Source organism: Priapulus caudatus, unplaced genomic scaffold, assembly GCF_000485595.1.
Source record: "Priapulus caudatus unplaced genomic scaffold, Priapulus_caudatus-5.0.1 Scaffold299, whole genome shotgun sequence".
NCBI lineage: Eukaryota > Metazoa > Priapulida > Priapulimorpha > Priapulimorphida > Priapulidae > Priapulus > Priapulus caudatus.
The window spans coordinates 13,164-34,012 of NW_014577360.1; the positions used below are offsets into that span (position 1 = coordinate 13,164).

The 20,849-nt window shown below is 45.7% G+C and overlaps 1 protein-coding gene across 3 annotated transcripts in view; it reads left to right on the forward strand.

Moving 5' to 3' along the window:
* Window positions 1-15,134, forward strand: part of LOC106808726 (guanine nucleotide-binding protein-like 1) — a 25,674-nt gene extending 10,540 nt beyond the window's left edge. For 2 of the 3 annotated variants that reach the window (XM_014811554.1, XM_014811555.1), the window contains exons 4-13: window positions 1,937-2,024; window positions 3,835-3,963; window positions 4,431-4,571; window positions 5,286-5,499; window positions 6,175-6,270; window positions 7,417-7,575; window positions 8,037-8,215; window positions 8,823-8,994; window positions 9,550-9,690; window positions 14,197-15,134. In XM_014811554.1, the coding sequence (XP_014667040.1) occupies window positions 1,937-2,024; window positions 3,835-3,963; window positions 4,431-4,571; window positions 5,286-5,499; window positions 6,175-6,270; window positions 7,417-7,575; window positions 8,037-8,215; window positions 8,823-8,994; window positions 9,550-9,690; window positions 14,197-14,426 (1,549 nt within the window). In that variant the 3' untranslated portion in view covers window positions 14,427-15,134. The remainder of the gene's footprint in view (window positions 1-1,936; window positions 2,025-3,834; window positions 3,964-4,430; window positions 4,572-5,285; window positions 5,500-6,174; window positions 6,271-7,416; window positions 7,576-8,036; window positions 8,216-8,822; window positions 8,995-9,549; window positions 9,691-14,196) is intronic. The other variant, XM_014811556.1, reaches the window with a different exon arrangement.
* The last annotated feature ends 5,715 nt before the right edge of the window (window positions 15,135-20,849 follow it).

Below are 20,849 nucleotides of genomic sequence, written 5' to 3' on the forward strand. Positions count from 1 at the left end.
GCGATAATCACTACCCTGTACCTTACTCACCCTCTACACTACTCGCTGTCAGCCCATAACCCCAGCACATACCCGCGATAATCACTACCCTGTAGCTTACTCACCCTCTACACTACTCGCTGTCAGCCCATAACCCCAGCACATACCCGCGATAGTCACTACCCTGTAACTTACTCACCCTTTACACTACCGTTGTCAGCCCATAACCTCAGCACATACCCGTGGATAGTCCCTACCCTGTAGCTTACTCCCCTTTACACTACCCGCTTGTCAGCCCATAACCCCAGCACAATTACCCGTGGATAGTCCCTACCCTGTAGCTTACTCCCCTTTACACTACCCAGTTGTCAGCCCTAACCCCAGCACATACCCGCGATAATCAATACCTGTAGACTTACTTACCCTTTACATACCGCTGTCAGCCCATAACCAGCACATACCGTGATAGTCCCTACCCTGTAGCTTACTCATCCTTTACACTACCCGTTGTCAGCCATACCCAGCACATACCCACGATAGTCCCTACCCTGTTAGCTTACTCACCTTCTACACTACCGTTTGTCAGCCCATAACCCAGCACATTACCCGTGATAGTCCCTATCCTGTTAGCTTACTCACCCTTTACACTACCTGTTGTCAGCCCATAACCCAGCACACATACCGCGATAGTCACTACCCTGTAACCTACTCACCCTTTACACTACTCGCTGTGTCAGCCCATAACCCCAGCACATACCGCGCGATAATCACTACCCTGTAGCTTACTCACCCTCTACACTACTCGCTGTCAGCCCATAACCCCAGCACATACCCGCGATAATCACTACCCTGTAGCTTACTTCACCCTCTACAACTACCGGTGTCAGCCCATAACCCAGCACATTACCTGCGATAGTCCCTACCTGTAGCTTACTCACCCTTTACACTACTCGCTGTCAGCTCATAACTCCAGCACATACCCGCGATAGTACACTACCTTGTAGCTTTACTCACCCTCTACATACCGCTGTCAGCCCATAACCCCAGCACATACCCGCGATAGTCCCTACCCTGTAGCTTACTCACCCTCTACACTACGCCGTTGTCAGCCCATAACCCAGCACATACCCATGATAGTCCCTACCCTGTAGCATTACTTACCTTTTACACTACCGCTGTCAGCCCATACCCCAGCACATACCCGGCGATAGTCCCTACCTTGTAGCTTACTCACTTTTACACTACCCGTTGCAGCCCATACCCCAGCACATACGCGACAGTCACTACCTTGTAGCAAAATGAAATGAACATATCTGCTGAATTAAACTCTTCCACGCCTGATGTGATGACAGCTGACCGGATGTTGGCTGCATGATAGGTGTAGGTATGGTAACAGATGACTGGTAAATTTGATGATAGGTGTAGGTGCGGTAACAGATGACTGATACATGTGATGATAGGTGTAGGTATGGTAACAGATGACTGGCACATGTGATGATAGGTGTAGGTGCGGTAACAGATGACTGGTACATGGGATGATAGCGGTAACAGATAACTGGTACAGATGTACATTAGTAACATTACAATCGAAACAGGTATGATGAGAGGTGTCAAGTGCAGGTACGGCAATTAATGATGGCAACACATATAGTGATAGGTGAGGAAATAGGCTATAAATCAAGTGCATGTATAAATATTAATAGATATGTCATACAGTCATAATAGCAGTTTTAGCAGTTTGAGTTGAAATATTTATGTTACCATGTATATATATATATATATATGTAAGTATCTATAGCAAAATATCTGCCTGTATACTAACATATAGATTGATGGTGTGGCCAGCAGTTATAGTGTATGGCGTGGTAACATTTCTGGATGCAATTAGACAGAATAGTAGGATATTAATAGGGGAATATATTGTACTCCTTTAATTTTACAATGATTGTTTTTTTAGGTATCGGCTTCATTTTCAAAGAGAACCGAAGCATGAGATCCATCGTAGGAAAGAGCTAGCGATGAGACCATTTAAACCGCTGTCTGAGGTAAAAGCAAATGTGTCTAGTTTGGCATGGATTGTAACGTGTATACACACATGTAATCTTGCCTGTACGGGTGCTAGTGATCTCATAAAATTAACATTTAGATAACATACATGTTGCTTTCTTTTCTTTAATACATATTGCAGTGTTTCTTCTGGCCAAAAAAGGTCTCTGAGGTGGTAAACGTTTTTTAGCTCATCTGACGTAGTCGGATGTAGCTTGTATAATCGCATGATCGTCCGTCCGTTCGTCCGTCAACAGTTGGGCACAAATTTTAACCGCTCGACGTACGGTCACGATATTCGGGACGTGTGTGTGTGTGTGTGTGTGTGGGTGGTGGGGGGGGGGGTAATCCGAAAACGAGTTGGGATGTCGAAGCTGGGGGTCAAAGGTCAAAGGTCAAGAGGTGTAAAAGAAGGGGGAACATTCTCTCCTTAACTTAAGGTATAGGGAGGAAATGCAGAATTGCGGCACAAATCAAAATGGCTCAACCTATAGGCTCGTAATAGTCGGTGTATAGCATCATGGTAGGAAAAACCATCACTGTGCCAAAGTTGGAGGACACAGGTCAAAGGTCAATGGGGCACAGGGCAGATTTTAAACATTTTCTGAGGACATGGTCTGACGGAGTGATTGAAAAACCTTTTTGTTTTAGCGTTGACCTAGCATTTTTATGGCTTTATTGAAAGGACCATGAAATGTACTTTCTGCTGACATGCGAAGAGTAAGTGTCGGATAACCTTTTGACCCTCAGGAGGAGGGTTAAACATGGATTTGTTTAATGTTAGAAAGATATTGACTGCCTGGGTTTGCTAGTAGAATCTATACATGCCTGGATGTATGAGGCTACAATGTCACAGTGAAATTTCAAAAGCTAAATTTGGTTGAAGAAGGTTTATGCTCCTTAAATCGTATAATTTCTATGGCATTCTGTACTGTCAGTGTGTTACATGTAACTTATGCCACTGCCAGTGCATGTAGTGGTGATAGTACTGTGTAGTTTTTGCCTGCGTTAATTGGTTACAGGTGGCAGCTCTCTATTTAAGCCTGTAGGCTTGCGTAGGTAAATGGATGAGTGCGTACCTATTCTGTCTTGCAAATAGTTGTTGCTACTACGTATGATGGGAGCTTCCATCTTTAATCTGAAGACACTTAAACGTACGCGCCATCTCATGGCAACTTTCATAACGATCCCAACGAACATTCTTTCGAGAAGTTTCCTGATACTATCCCTGTGCCTTCCAATGTTTCGGGGTGTATGTGAACACATTTGGGACTAACAGGGTTTACTAGAATCTCACCACTCCACCACAGAGTCACCGCAGTAGACGTTAGATGAGCGCTGTCGCTCCGCGGCACTTGTTTGTGATGTGTTTGCGCTTTTCGAAGTCCTAGCAAAGCGAGCAACGCAGGTGCTGGTCAAGCTAGGGGGTCTGGGGGCATGCTCCCCCGTGAAATTTGTGGAAAAATGGTGCAATTTCGTGCATTCTAAGCTATTCTGAACACATTGTATCAGACTCTTGAATCTCTTTCTCAAGTTGTCAAAAGTTTTGTCAGCGAGGCGGTGTTTTGGACAAATTTCTGTGTGGCGGCTGAGAATTTGAGCGAGGCGGGCCACCTTGCTCGTGTCAATGCAGAGGAAACACTGTATTATGAATTCGTAGCAACAGAAAATGTTGGAAGATAACACTTAATTATATTCTCCAAACCGAATACAGTATATGTGTATATCAGGGGTCATTAATCTCAGATTTCAAGGTTATTTTTTAATTACTACTAGTGTATATGTGTGTTTTTGTTAACGTATTGCTAGATTGCACTTGAGATCTCTTTGGAGGATATTTACCGGCCTGGCACAGCTGTTGACATGCCCAAGCGTCCTGCATGGAACTATTCAATGAGTAAAGAGAAGGTGGAAGCACAGGAAGAGAGAATGTTTATGGTAAACAATAAGATTAAAAGTCTTTGTATAAGGATCATAGGCACCTACCTATAAGTTTAGCTCATAGGGTCTATGTCTCCCAGGGTACTGCCGGAACGTACCCTGGTAATTATCTGATATGGTTAGGGTTAGGAGTAGGCGTAGGCGGCTCCCTAGACTCATTAGTGGAGTAGGCGAGGTACGGTCCGGCATAAATTATTAGATAGTACCTGCATGGGTACGTTCCGGTATACCGGCCCGTACCCAGGGTACGTTCTGGCAGTACCCTGGGGGACATAGACTCTCTCAGCATAAGTATATGTGTAATAATACAAGTGGTAATAGCAAATTCGAATGTAATTACATATAAACATATATTGAGGTCATTGTGACGTGAATTTGCATATTTGTAATAACAATGTTTACGTTTGGTATGTCCTTATAGTTATTTGATTTTTGATAAATTGTGTGTAAATAATTATTTACAGGCATACCTAGATAAGATTTATTCAGACTTCAAGTCTGAAGAGCTTAGCTATTTTGAGCTTAACCTTGAGACGTGGCGCCAGCTGTGGAGAGTTTTGGAAATATCTGACATTGTGCTGCTTATCACAGACATACGGTTTCCAGTGAGTATATGATTATATCATCATTATCATTATAGTGGATGCTCTCTAGCTATTGTTTCAGTGGCATCATGTATGTATGTATTGATTGATGGTTGATGGTTTGGGTGTGCATTGTATATTAGTTTGGAAGGCATGGCTTTGCACTTGTGTGTGTTTGTGTGTCAAAGTAAGTGTTTGGCTTGATGTTCATAAATGCAAACAATGCATGAATGTGTGGATCTGTGTGTATACATGTATTTTTGTGTATAGACCTTGAATGCGTGCACGTGTTTTGTGTGCATATGGGTGAGTGTGCGTATGTGCATGTGTAATTCGGAGTATTTCTTTATCCGCATATTATTCGTTCAAGTTTAGATACTTGCATTTTTAGATTTAGAGGCTAGATAACGTTTGTCAACTGCATTCTCTACCCTTACCGATTCACATCAAACCCACTGTCCTTGCAGGTGGTGTACCTTTTTACCAAATATTAAACCCACTGTGCTTGCAATACATTTCATTACTACATTACGTAATAAACCCACTATCTTTGCATGCATTTCATTACTACATTATGTAATAAACGCACTATCCTTGCAAGAATTTCATTACTACATTACGTAATAAACCCACTATCCTTGCATGCATTTCATTACTACACTAAGTAATAAACTTACTATCCAATATGCAGGCACTAAATTTCTTTACTACACATTAAACCCACTATCATTGCAGGCACTGCACTTCTCGCCAGCACTCTACAGTTACATTATAAAGGAGTTGAACAAGGATGTCGTGCTTGTTCTGAACAAGATTGACCTCGCGCCAGCATCCCTTGTCGCCGCATGGAAGAACTACTTTCAGGAGCGCTTTCCCAAGTTACACATCATCTGCTTCAGCTCGTATCCAAAAGATCCGCGTGAGCAAGGCATGCTAGATCCCAACAAGGGTGAGGGTCGGGGGTTGTTGGCATGACACCTTTGTTGTTTAGCGTTGTATCGTAGCATTCGGTTTGTTTCACATTTTATTCGTGGTTGCCTTGTAATATTGAGCTCACCCCCACAGCTGTAATTACTATTACCTAATAATCTCAAGCTCTCTCGCACATGATTTATTAGCACCACTTTGTAATGTTGAGTTCGCTCCCACAACTTTGATTAGCATCATCTTGTAATTAATGTCTACACCCTTCCCCACATCTTTAGTTGGCGTCACATTGTAATGCGCACTTCGTCCTACATGTTCTTTTATAGTCATCATGTAGAGTGTAGCTCAGCCAATATATTCATTTTTATTCATCTAACTAGAAATGTCTTCCTCGTCTCATGTCTGTATCTATTTATTGTCTTCTGGAAGTCATTCCTTTTCTGTACTGTTTTATGTGTTGAATTGATTTATATTCAGTAATTCGTCGAGGAAAATCAATGTTAAGGCATGTGATTAAACAGAAGATTGATTCGTTAATTACCATTCAAATGGCTTATTTGACTCCATTAAGTCTGTTAAAATTAGTTTTGATTGTGTTGATAGATGTGACTACCACTAATAGCATGCTTATTAATCTACTTATTGAATATTTTGATTACCATCGAGTTTTTAATCTTGCAATCAATTCCACGTGCAGTGTTTCATAAGAAGAGAGTGAAGACGAAAAAGAGGTTTATCACGATCGGACCACAGGACCTATACCAAGCCTGTGAAGGGATTGTCAGTGGAAAAGGTGCGCTGTAGCAGTAGCTTCTAATTTTTAGTGTGCGATCATTGATGAACAAAGCGAACATATGAAGTACGTTATCACATGCGTTAAGTGCAACTATAACTAAGGCCGACCTAAAAATTACCTTTAGTTTGGGTCACCCGCCCGACTTCACATTTCAGAGTGATAAAATGTGCGACTGCGGTCACTTTTAGAGGGTTTCAAGAAAAAATAAAATTCAAAGATACCGCCTGCCGATCATACATATTCAAATATCCGACTCTTGTCATTTTATTTACCTAAGGAGAGTTCCAAAATATTTATAAACAGAACTTCGTTGGCGCGAAGTGAAACAGTTCCTAACTACGTTTCCTAGAATCCTACAACGTGAAACAGTCGTATCGAGCCTGGGCCGGCTACTTCATAAACAGAGCCTGAAGGTCGTATGCCGCGGCGGCCGGCTTTGATGTACGCGATCAATCGCGTACTATATAGTATACGCATGCTATCGTGCTATACGCGGCCGCAGAGCCGTTTACACTTCGGTTACTCGCTCGTTTAAAGGGACGATTAATCGAGCTCCGTTTTTGGAGCGATTCCTAACACTACTATCCAGTACACGACACGAATACCAGTACACGACACCAGTAAACGACTGGTGTTCACATTTTGAAAACAATGTCATGACTTGCAGCAATGGTACATGCAACTGCAAGTCATTTGCATCTCGTGGCTCCTGCATTTCAAGCTGTATATATTTAACTTGTGAAGAAAAAAAATTATATTCCTGCCTACCCATGTTTTTACAGAAAAAAAAGTTAAAAAAAAAATGTTATACCGACCTACCTACCCTAATTTTCACAATCCATGTGACCCGAACCAAAGGTATTTTTTTGTTTGGCTTAAGTATCAGTAGTATTTAGGTACACAAATCAGTTGATGACAAGATTATTGATTTACCTGGGAGTGTGAGGGTCCCGGCAAAGTCCCATCTCGTGGGAGGGAATATTATTTATTCTTTAATTGTGGATTGGACAATATATGACCCAAAGCTTGTGTTCGGTTGAAATCTCGCGGCCATGGAATTTTTTTTTTTTAATCAGGACTTCTGGGAAACTGGAAAATTGTTTAGCCTCAGATGTACCAATCTCTTTTATTATGTGTTTGCAGTGGACCTGCAAGGCTGGAAAGAGAGAATTGCCGAGCAGATGGAGTTTGATGACAATGATGAAACTCACGAGAATGAGGCCATTGTTCAGGAGGATTCTCTGCCAGATGGCACCAGCGATGTTCGTTACAAGAATGGCATCCTCACCATAGGCTGTGTTGGTAGGTTGGGCTGCACAAGAGTGCTGTTTTTATCAGTATTTTCTGCGTATTGTATCTCAAAGGTGAGATGATGCATCATTTCAGCTTTAAAAATCCATTGATAAATATGATAATGAGTTATATATGTTAATGGTTATCATGTGTTATTTAGTAGTATGTAAATATGTAATATCGTAACATCATTCATAAATGATTAAATATAGAATTTCACCTCTTTAATAAAATCACGTAACACTCATATTTAGTAAAAAAATTATTCTGTAAAACCTTTGCTTTAGTGCTCATTTCTGTTCTGAACTGTAACATCTTAAATAAGAGTTGTATATTTGGTTTAGCCTAGGCATAGGGTTCAGAATTAGGGTTGTGGTTAGCAATTGATATAGTTCTGGGTATAGTTTTGCTTTCAGTTATAGTCATGCCTGTTACATAGTTTATACACCTATCACTTTTTTTGTGTGCAGGCCATCCCAATGTTGGCAAGTCGTCGTTGCTTAATGGACTTGTTGGTCGCAAAGTGGTCAGTGTGTCAAAGACACCTGGGCACACGAAACACTACCAGACTATTTTCTTGACTCCCACCGTGCGTCTGTGCGACTCTCCCGGTCTTACGTTTCCATCAGTCATCGAGAAACCATTGCAGGTAAGTGATGTGTAGATGATTGTGTGCAATCGAGTTGATAGAGTGTGTTATTTATTTGTGATATCTATTAATTGGGAGGACAGCCATGTCCATGGTACTTTTTAATATATTTAAAGGGATACTTTCCCCTAGAATTTGAGAGTATATTATGATGTAGATTCCTAAATAATAGCATATACCTACAAATTTATATAATTACGCGTTCACGTTTGTCATAAAACAACATTGAATTTCGATATCTTCATTTTTGGGCACTGACATGACACCCGCGATCGTGCTGCCACCCTGAAAAGGTTGCAGAAGGGGAGTGAGTTTATGGTGGGGCAGGTGTAGGCACGGGGTGGGGGAGTTGAGTGAGTGTATGGTGGGGTAGGTGTAGGCACTAGGGGGAGGGAGGTGAGTGTATGGTGGGGTTAGGTGTAGACACTGGGGGGAGAAAGCGAGGCAGGCAAAAGCCAAACAGAGATGGTGGGTGAGGGAGAAAGGTATAGAGTGTGGGAGAGAGAGTGGGGAGAGAGAGAAAAAGACTGAGGTAAGGGAGAGAAGGGAGAAAAGAAATACAAAAGGGAAAGATTGATCTACAGATTACTTTCCTACTTGACTACAGATACTGTCGGGCATCTATCCCGTGGCTCAGGTTCAGGAGCCCTACACGGCTATCGGCTTCCTCGCTCAGAGGATCCCACTAGTCTCCGTGCTCCACCTCAAGCCACCCGACTATGTCGTCAGCAAACCGACAAGCGCTGCCGTCGAGTGGACAGCGATCGACATATGTGAAGGTAGGCGATTTCCTACGTGGCTTTCACGGACTAGAGCTTCGTAACAGGGACGGCTTCCTCTGCCTCTGTGCGTAGACGTGTGCAAACATTTGGGTTCGAAACATTATTCGTACTTGACGTGGTTTTCGGCGCGACTAATCAGTGTGGTGTGTTTACGTGTCAATACCATGGCAGAGGGCTGATTCCAGAAAAGCTGTCAGAGCCACTGGGCATCCTCGTCGATTTCTCGTTCCAATATAGTAGAGACGGGAGCGAGGATACACCTTTTGCAACTTGTACAATTTTTCCAGCTGGCACATGCCCTGAGTGCATGAACAACCCTGAAAGTTTTATTTCTATTTCTATTTCTTTTTATTTCTATTTCTTACGTGAACTTGATATAACCTTATGTGTAACTAATAAGGTGTCAGTGTACGAATGTCTCGGCGCTGCCGAGAAAACATCCTCTCTCATAATGCGGCTATTGAATCACATCGACGACTCGCAACGCATGTCTGTTCATGTTGTGATGGCGACATACGCGATGTAAGCTCGTCACTGTATTGTATCTTGCAGCGTGGGCTGAGAAGCGCAATTTCAAGACGGCGAAGGCAGCGCGCAATGACGTGTATCGCGCTGCGAACAACCTTCTGCGGTTCGCGCAGGAAGGCCGGCTGCGCTTGTGCCTACGCCCGCCGGGATTCACCAAGCAGAAAGGTACTTGTGTTCGATCACTGCCCACCATGCACCCACGGCCGTGGTGGGGTAGATGAGGGCGTGGTGGGGTAGATGAGGCCGTGGTGGGGTAGATGAGGGCGTGGTGGGGTAGATGAGGACGTGGTGGGGTAGAAGAGGGCGTGGTGGGGTAGATGAGGACGTGGTAGGGTAGATGAGGGTGCGGTGGGGTAGATGAGGGTGTGGTGGGGTAGATGAGGGCGTGGTGGGGTAGATGAGGGCGTGGTGGGGTAGATGAGGACGTGGTGGGGTAGATGAGGGTGTGGTGGGGTAGATGAGGGTGTGGTGGGGTAGATGAGGGCGTGGTGGGGTAGATGAGGGTGCGGTGGGGTAGATGAGGGTGCGGTAGGGTAGATGAGGGTGTGGTGGGGTAGATGAGGGTGTGGTGGGGTAGATGAGGGTGTGGTGGGGTAGATGAGGGTGTGGTGAGGTAGATGAGGGTGTGGTGGGGTAGATGAGGACATGGTGGGGTAGATGAGGGTGTGGTGGGGTAGANGCCGTGGTGTGGTAGATGAGGGTGCGGTGGGGTAGATGAGGCCGTGGTGGGGTAGATGAGGGTGTGGTGGGGTAGAAGAGGGCGTGGTGGGGTAGATGAGGGTGTGGTGGGGTAGAAGAGGGCGTGGTGGGGTAGATGAGGGCGTGGAGGGATAGATGAGGACGTGGTGGGGTAGATGAGGCCGTGGTGGGGTAGAAGAGGGCGTGGTGGGGTAGATGAGGCCGTGGTGGGGTAGATGAGGGCGTGGTGGGGTAGATGAGGGCGTGGTAGGGTAGATGAGGCCGTGGTGGGGTAGATGAGGACGTAGATGAGGCCGTTTCTGTGGTGCGGGTAGCATTGAGGCGTGTGGTGGGATAGATGACGGGCGTCGTGGGCCCGGTAGATGAGGGCGTGGTAGGGTAGATGAGGGTTGCTGGTGGGGTAAGATGATGCCCTGGTGGGGTGAATGAGGGGTGTGGGTGGGGTAGAAGAGCGGGCGTTGGTTGGCGGTAGATGAGGGTGCTGTGGGTAATGAGGCCGTGTGGGTGGGGTCAGATGAGGGCGTGGTAGCGGTAGATGAGGGCTGTGGTGGGGTAGATCGAGGCCCTTGTGGGGTAGATGAGGCGTGGTGGATGGGGTAGATTGGGGTGTTGGTGGGGGTAGATTGAGGGTATCTGTGGGTGCGGATAGATGAGGGCGTTGGTGGCGGCGTAGATGCGACGGCGTGGTAGGGTTAATGAGGGCTTGTGGTGGGCGCGGTGTAGATGAGGCCTGGTGGGGTGATGAGGGTGTGGCGGTGGGTAGAAGAGGGCGTGGTGGGTCGTAGATGAGGGTGCGGCTGGCGTTAGATAGGCACGTGGTGGGGTAGATGAGGTGTGGTGGGGAGAAGAGGGCGTGGTGGGTAGGATGAGGGTGTGGTGGGTAGAGAGGGCGTGGTGAGGGTAGATGAAGGGCGTGGGAAGGGATTAGATGAGGACGTGGTGCGCGTAGAGAGGCCGTGGTGGGTTAGTAGAAGAGGCCGTGTGGGGTAGGATGAGGGCCGTGGTGGGTAGATGAGCGGGTGTGGTGCGGGTAGATGAGGGTGTGGGTAGGTAGATGCAGCGGTGATGGTGAGGTAGGAAGAGGGACACGTGGTGGGGTAAATGAGGGCGTGGCTGGGGTAGATGAGGGCGTGGTGGGGTAGATGGAGGGCCGTGGTGGCGGTAGAGGAGGGCGTGGTGGGCGTAGATGAGGCGTGTAGGTAGGGCGGAGATGAGGCGTGTGGTGAGGTAGATGAGGTCGGTGGTGGGGTAGAAGAGGGTAGGCGTGGCCCGCCGCCCTGGGGTAGATGAGGGCGTGGTGGGGTAGATGAGGGCGTGGTGGGCGTAGATGAGGCCCGTTGGGGTAGATGAGGGTGTGGGGGTAATGACGAACGTTGGTGGGGTAGATGAGCGGTTTGGGGGGTAGATGAGGTCGTGGTGGGGGGATAAGATGAGGCGTGGTGGGGTAGATGAGGGACGTGGGGGGGTTAGATGCAGGTGTGGGGAGGCCGGTAGATGAGGGCGTGGTGGCCGGTAGATGGAAGCGCGTCGCGTGGGCGAAGATGAGGCCGTTGGGTGGGCCGTAGATGAGGGCGTCGGTGGGGTAGATGAGGGATGTGGTGGGTACATGAGGGCTAGTTGGTGGGCGTAGAGAGGGCTGTGGTGGAGCGGTAGATGAGGGCGTGGTGGCGGTAGATGAGGTCGTGGTGTGGGTAGAATGAGGGTGTGGTGGGGTAGATGAGGACGTGGTGGGGTTTAGCATGAGGGGGTGTGGTGGGTAGATGAGGACGTGGTGGGTAGATGAGGGTGTGGTGGGCGTAGATGAGGTGGTGGGGTAGATGAGGTCCCGTGGTGGGGGTTAGATGAGGTTGTGGTGGGGTAGATGAGGCGTGGGTGGGGTAGATGAGGACGTGCCGGAGGTAGATTGAGGCATTGAGGTGGCGGTACATGTGTGGGGTAATGTTAGCCTCAAGGAACGATCTTGCTAGGGTTAGAAGACCGGTATAGACAATCGTCGCAGCAGCACTGGTCGGGCTAGGTAGATGTAGGCACTGGGGTGAGAGTGGGTGAGTGTATGGGTGTAGGTGTGAAGCACGGGCTGGGGCTATGGTGGGGCAGTGTAGCACTGGGGGGAGGGGTGTGAAGACACTGTGGAGGGGGGGTGAGTGTATGGTGGGGTAGGTGTAGGCACTGGTGGGGGTAGTAGGTGTAGGGGGGTAGGCTTAGACACTGGGGAGGAGTGTATGGTTGGGTAGGTGTAGGCATGCGGGGTGTATGGTGCGGTAGGTGTAGGCACTGGGGGGGGGGGTATGGTGGGGTAGGTGAAGATATGGGCCTTGCCTGGAATAAATGTGGCCTTCCATTGTGCGATAGATGCTGTTTTCCTCTGTGTAATAAGCATGCAATTTTGCTGTTTTTTACCATTGTCCAAGATTTAAGAAAATTAAAACACTGAAAACGTGTAAAGGTTGCACGGTCAAGGTTTTGTATCCCTATATTATCAAATAATTATTCATTTATATGTGATTTAATTTGATTATTAAAATGTATGTATATGTAATCAAATAGTTATTGATTTATCTGTTGTTTAATTAAATTATATACGTAATCAAATTGATAGTTATTGATTGATATCTATTTAATACTAATTACAATCACAAATATTCTTTCAAAGTGTTGTGCAATTTTGGTGTTGATCCCAAAAAATTACCAATTTTACAAATTAGAGGCATCATTTTTAATTGTGTTTACTCAAATTTGCACAGCTCAATATTTCATCATATTTCCCTTAGAGATGATGGATTTATTACTACATTAATTTGTTATGGATTAATTTGTTATGTAAGTTATACGGCAATGAAGCCATGCTCTAGGCCGTGGATGCTGCGTGAGGAATGTGAAATGGGTGTCTGCATTACTTTACAGCGACTGTTTGAAAGACTTAGAGGTTGGTGTGTTAGCATAACAAAATGGAAATTTTGGGAACCTGTAGAAGAATTTTGAGCTAAAAGTATCGTGAATGGATAGGAAACATGAATACTGCGGGTAGATGATCAGTTCCTATAACCATTACTAGCACGTTGCAGGACGTTAATAGGATTGCAAGTAATAACAACTTGGTACTAAATCGACATTTTGTCACTAACTTTCGCACTGTGTGAATTTACGATTAGGATGTCATCATTGCCATTCAGTCGAGCTCGTTGTGGCACCGGGGCGTAAACACGTGATCTGTCGGTGTTAATAGCTCGCACATTAGCGCACAGCAATGATTAATTGCAGCCATATCCATCCCTATGAAACATGGCTTCGTTTACTTGATTGGTGGCAGCTGATAGCGGTTTGTGCAGCCGCGCATGTGCGCTGTGAACCGATCTCAGCGGCCATCTACATGTGTTCCGTCTGATAGAGTTAGTCCAATGAATGCGCCCTGTAAGCTTGTGTCAACTTACTTTTACCTCTCTGGTAACAGCTGCCGGAGTTAGTCTAGCGTACACGCGCCCTGTAAGCTAGTCTAGGCGTGGTTTAATCCATTACATAAATAGCTGACAAGGGTAATACAGCGTGTAGGTACCCCGTAAGCTATGCTCTGTAATCTAGGCTAAGCGTCGTTTAATGTCGAATGTCAGTAGCTGTCGAGGTTAGCACACAGTGAATGTGCCCTACGTTCATACTTAGCACCATGCTGTATGTATCTCTATGCTATATATGTAACTGTGCTGGAGCAGTAAGCATGTAACTGCTATGCTATATGTAACTATGCTATAACGCTGTGCTATATGTACCTATACTATAATGCTATGCTATATGTAACTATGCTATAACACTATGCTATATGTAACTATGCTGTAGCAGTAAGCAGCATGTAACAATGCCATAACACTATGCTATATATGTAACTATGCTATAATTCTATGCTATATGTAACTATACTATAACACTATGCTATAACTCCGCGCTCACCCAGCACACACGAGTGTTCTTGTGTTGCAGAGATGTGGGAGCGTCACGCCGACACACGGCTCATCGCCGCACGGCAGAACCTCAACGCTGACAGGGACTCGAGCGACGACCTTGCGTCGACCTCCGACCCGTTCTCGAGCTGCTCGAGCGACGACGACGAGGCTGACAAGGCAGATAAGAGCAGTAGTGAGACGGAGGCGACCGGCACCGAGCGCGTGCGCCTCACAAACCCCTACGCGCTATTGACAGGCGACGAGTGACATCACGCGGCGATGGTGTCCGCGTGGCCGATGCTTACTCGCTATTGGCTGGCACCGAATGACATCACTCGGCGATGGCATCCACCTGGCCGATGCTTACTCACTATTGGCTGGCACCGAATGACATCACGCAGCGGTGGCGTCTACGTGGAGGATGCTTAGTCGCTTTTAACTGGCAACGAGTAACATCATGTGGCAAAGGTTGCTGCCTAAGCGACACTTATTTGCTATTGGTTAAACAACGTTGTGATGTCATCACGGCAGAGCGTGCTGCTTGGCCGATGCTTAGGTGCTAATAAGTGAGACTCGCTAGTAGTAAGTGAGATCATAGGATGAATCACGAATGTGTCAGTGTAGGGAAAGATGCAGTGAGGAGAATCCACCGTGGCGTTGTAGAGGCTCATGGTTAATGTCTCACTGAATGGGAGGTGTCTTGTGAGGCGGAAGATTTATGTAAGCGACCACACAGTGATGCTGTGGTTGGCGGCGGTGCAATGTCACCGGGTAGGACAGTATTGGGGAGTTATCATGCAGAGCACAAGCCATCGTCACCATTGTGTGATGTCAGTGGGATGATCACGTGGTAATAAGGTCTTGGTGACAGCCTTAAAGAAGAAAATCACCTGGGAATTATTGTTAGGTTTACGAGACTCGCCAGTCCTTTTTGCTGTCAAGCGTTTTTGTAGTAAAATGCAATGCGAACACTTATTTGCGAATTTTTGTGCTTTTTCAAAAGTAGAACGTATTTTTGCTATCATATCGTTTCATATATCCGCCCAGCTCCGTGATGCATCCTACGGGAAGCATTCATTAATGAAGTTAGGTATATTAAAATACTATAGTCCATTGTTTGTATATATGAGTGCATGCATGTGTTCCATGTGTCTGTGCCCGTATTTGTGTGTTTGCGCATGTGTATGTGTGTGTTTGCGCATGTGTATGTGTGTGTTTGAGCGTATATGTATGTATTTGTATCGTGTGTGGGCAGGTATGTCATGTTTGTAGTGTGTGTGTGCGCGCGCGCGCGTGCATGCATGAGCGCAGGCGTGTGTGCGTTCTCCTATTCTGCAGCATTTTCCATCTTCTACTCGCTGCATTGCTGCTCTACTAATTCTAGCATTGACCCTGTAATCTATACTGCAGACAAGCTCGGGTGATATCGCGATGAAACCCCGCTCTCACTCTTACGTCTGCTCGCAAGTCGCAGGTGAGGGAGGTAACTCTTGCAGTCCTGTGTTGTCGGTTTGACCGAAGTTTGGGGTATCCTGCGTGGGTGGCAGCTCGCACAGCGCTGTACGTCACCCTGGCTGTAAGTTTAGTCATGCTTCCTGGTCTTCCCGTGGAGCTGGAGACTTCTGATGCAATTAACTAGAGTTTATTTGTATTTGTCCTGCGCAAGAATTGTGTATCACACTGCGCCTCATTTTTGCCGTCTACCTCTTGTCTGCGTGGGTGCGTGCGTGTATGCGTATGCGTGCGTGCGTGTATGCGTGTGCGTGCGAGAGTATCTCTGTGCGTGCGTGTATGCGTGTGCTGCCTGCGTGAGTATCTCTGTGCGTGCGTGTATGCGTGTGCGTGCGTGAGTATCTCTGTCCGTGCGTGTATGCGTGTGCGTGCGTGAGTATCTCTGTGTGTGTGTGTGTGTGTGTGTGATGTGTGTGTTTGTGTGTTGTGTGTGTGTGTGTGTGTTTGTGGTGTGGTTGTGTGTGTGATGAGTGTAGTGAGTCGTGCGTGCGTGTGTGCGTATGCGCGAGTCTGTGTGCGTGCGTACGTGATACCCGTGCGTGCGTGCGTGTGTGTGTATGCGTGCGTGCGTGCGTGCGTGCGTGTGTGTGTGCGAGCGTGTGTGCGTATGCGCGAGTCTGTGTGCGTGCGTACGTGATGTGCGTGTGTGTGTGTGTGTATGTGTGCGTGCGTAGGCCCCTACGTGATGTGCATGAGTGCGCGCGCGCGTGCGTGCGTGTGTTAATGTGCGTGCGTGCGCGTGTGTGTGTGTGTGTGTACCACGCAATTATCACCACAGTGCTAACTAGACAGAGGGCACTCACGGAGAGTGCATACCTCCGCCAGCATGTAACATGTATGTGTTACGAGCTGGCTCGCCGCTCGCTGCTGGCTGCTGCTGACTGACTCGCCTGCTGCTGACTTGCCGCTCGCTGATGGCTGCTGCTGACTGACTCGCCGCTCGCTGCTGGCTGCTGCTGACTGACTCGCCTGCTGCTGACTAGCCGCTCGCTGGTGGCGGCTGCTGACTCGCTGCTCGCTGGTGGTTGCTGCTGACTCACTCGTCTGCTGCTGACTCGCCGCTCGCTGACTGGACGCGCTATCGATCGCGCCGCGCGGACTGGACACACACACGAGACCGATTACATTACCTCCCCTCCACTCCACTCCGTTACTCCGTTAACTCCGTGGGCGGAGGTAATAATATATAGTGTTCACGTGTGCAGTAATTAATGTATGTTGGCGAGTTTGTCACGCAAGTATCAACCATGTGCTAATAATATAATTCTGGTGCTGATGTGTTTTTCCATGGTTAAAATATAGTGTCGATCCTGATATTATAATGCCGGTCTTTATAATATAATGCTCGATTAACCCTATCCTAGAACTGCACTTCATAACATGGTATCAGGAGTCTATCAATATTGATAGACTCTTGATGGTATCGGTATTTGCTGTATACGGGCTAGTGTGAATAAAGGTGACAGGGTGAATAGTATAGTGCAGTGGTGAATAATATAATGCGCCGGTAAATGATATGCAAGAGTGAACGATATATAGTGTCATGGTGAATGATGCTGACAGAGTACGGTACAGTGCCGGTGCTACGTGAACATGATGTACTTTAGCAGGATTTGGTGCTGCTTTAGGTCAATAGCCGATAAAATAAATACTACACAACTCGTTAATTGTTTACTTGTTTCTGCGTGCTCTCCGCAGACGATAGCTGCCGAGTCACAGCCCGTGTGCTAACCGAATAACTGCGCGTATATCATATATTGGCAGTTATAATGCAAAATCAACGTAAAAAACGTTGAAATCAACGTATTTTGTTGTAAAAAAAACTTGTATCAGTCGTGTAAACTATTATAATAAGAGCGATTCGTGTCGACATCCCATTATCAGGTTTTGTCGGTGATGATATTATTACTTGCTGTTGATGCATGATTGTTTTTTTTTAAGATGGTGGCTGACATGGCCTAGTCATGTCCGATAATGGCCTTTGTTCTTCTGCAGTGCGCCTTGGCTAGAATTTGTGAAGTCTGTGTATTGAGTGAGAACCTAGAGCGATATACGTGAAGATGTATGCACAGCAATCCCGTGAAGTAAATTATGTTTATCTGCCAGGTACTGTCTGTTGTTGTGAGGTGATTACGTAGAGCATCAGGAAGCATGGCACAACGTGCGATCTACTGCAATCTACTGGCAGTGTAAATGATTTTTCGCTCTGTTTTCGCCCTCACGTCGCATTACTGCTCTCGCTCGCCGTCACGCGATTTCAACCCAATGGTGAGTATAAACGAATGAATTACTCGCGCTTAATCGACCGGTGAACAGTATGTGTGTATGTGCGTTTGTTATTCTTTGCTTTATACTGACTAGGCGCTCGCGGACGGGGGTGTACGTACGTGTGTGCGTGCGTGCGTGCGTGCGTGCGTGCGTGCGTGCGTGTGGGTGTGCGTGAACGCGGTAACGTCAGCTGCCTTTGTAAGCAAATGCAAACGAAAATTACGGCGAGTCACATTTACCCGACGATGTGACATTTATGGTATTAATGAACCGCCTGCGCAGGCCGGCCGGCGTGTTATGTTGCTATGCACCGAAGAGCGAGTCTTTTTGAAATAAAAGGGATATTTAATTTATCACGATATATCTCTGTTCGCGAGAATCTATTTTCGCATTTTCCGATCATCGACGTTGGCAGTTGGCCGGCGACAAGCTATTAAGCTAGCTACTCCCGGGTATAAAGAGTCGTTGAGTTAGCGCGAGCGTGAAAGTATAGTGCGGCATGGCATTAGAGATGTTCGGCGCGGCGTATTACGTGTACGCGAACGCGAATCGACAAGAGTTTCTGTGCTGACGTCATCACTTTGCGGGTATTTTCTCGCGTCATCGACAGCTACGCGGACGGATTTCACGCCTACACGAAAGCTTTCACGTAAGTCAAAAACGTGAAAAAATATTGCGATTTTTTCGTGAATTCCTTCACGAAAACACCGTTTCAAAGCACATTATACAAAATATACTTATTTAAGATCACATTGAGCTGTGAATTCGTTGTTCTTAGAAATTCGTTTCAGGAGAAATATGACGATCAATCTGGCTACTTTCACGGCACATTTTTAAGCGGCATATTTTTTCTTCTTTAAACATCAGGCATGTCAATGCGAGATTTGCTAGTGATATTTGTTGAGATTATGTTGAAAATAGTTCTAGCACATAAGTTGGTATGTCGTCATTTTATTACTGTGTAGGTAGGCTATTTATTAAGACTATACTATCGATGGTTATGGTTATGGTTATTGTATAGAAAAAAAGTTCGGATTAAGATGGCATTTCAATGCCATGCGGTCGTGTGGATTTGTGTTGGACTCCAGGCCTCTGAATGCACATGTCTCCGAATACGCAATTTTACGAATGCCCACTTCTTCGAAGGTCCAGTTCTCTGAATGCTGAATATCTACGATTGATGACATATGCACTTCTTCAAACAGGTTAAGTTAGTGTTAGGTGTATGACTGGGTTAGGGTTGGGACAATGTGTCTGGTTAGGTTTAGGTTGGGGTTTCCATTGCAGAAGAGACATTTGGTGGAGTGGGATTCTCACTACTTCTCCAAAGCCTACTTCCTGAATCGGGTTACATAGATATGATTGAAGGTTATTGTTATGCTTAAGTTTTTTTAAGGAACTGGGCATTCAGAGAATTGTACCGAATTACCGGCTCGTCTTTAATTATTTACAAGCATGCATTTAATTAATTAAATTAGTGTATGCTTGTAACTTTACATACACGCATTTAATTAATTAAAGGCATGCTTGTAAATAATTAAAGACGAGCCTGATCTGCTGTCATATTTTCCCGCTTATACATATGTGGTTATATGGGCGTGTATAGCAGGTATGACAGCAGATCAGGCTCGTCTTTAATTATTTACAAGCATGCCTTTAATTAATTAAATGCGTGTATGTAAAGTTACAAGCATGCACGTAATTAATTAAATGCGTGTATGTAAAGTTACAAGCATGCACGTAATTTGCGTGTATGTAAAGTTACAAGCATGCACGTAATTAATTAAATGCGTGTATGTAAAGATACATGCATGCTTGTAATTCCAACCAATCAGACAAAGTCTTACAAATAATTAAACGCGTGTATGTAAAGTTACAAGCTTGCACGTAATTCCAACCAATCAGACTCGGCGTGTGGAAACGCGGGTGGTGCGCGTTGGAATTACACACACGCGTTTAATTATTACACATGCGTGTATCTTTACATACACGCATTTAATTAATTACGTGCATGCTTGTAACTTTACATACACGCATTTAATTATTTGTAAGACTTTGTCTGATAGGTTGGAATTACAAGCATGCATGTATCTTTACATACACGCATTTAATTAATTACGTGCATGCTTGTAACTTTACATGCACGCGTTTAATTATTTGTATGACATTGTCTGATTGGTTGGAATTACAAGCATGCATGTATCTTTACATACACGCTTTTAATTAATTACGTGCATGCTTGTAACTTNTACATACACGCATTTAATTAATTACGTGCATGCTTGTAACTTTACATACACGCATTTAATTAATTAAAGGCATGCTTGTAAATAATTAAAGACGAGCCTGATCTGCTGTCATAGGAAAATAACATGATAAATGCTGATGATTGCTGGACGATCTGCAGCCCGGATATCCGCGCGAAGCGCGCCAACGCCGCCTCGCGGCGACACGATGACTCACTCGCTGCTCTCTATATAGAACAATTTTCATGGTTCTGTCATATCGGCCTGTAATCGGTCAATTGAGGAGTTGTGGCGATTGCAGAAGCCTTTCGACTTTGCACGTTGTTCTGTTCTACGTGGACAAACAAGACAAGACGTCTGGCTAGCTGGAGCCACGTACAACTAGTGGCGTTTATTATACAACACCAACTGCGCATGACACGCGCATACATTCAGTAACAATAGAACATCTTCCCCGTTTTCAAAAGAAATTACACAAATCAAGCCATTCAGTATACAACGTATAATTGCCACTCACTATTTAACATAAAGAACTATATATGATTGACAATACACTCAAACCATGCTCACGTCATAGCTTATAACTATTTACATAGATGGTATCACTCTGGGTTTTACCACCCTACCATAACGCGTGGTGTATAAGCCAGAATTGAGTCTTTTT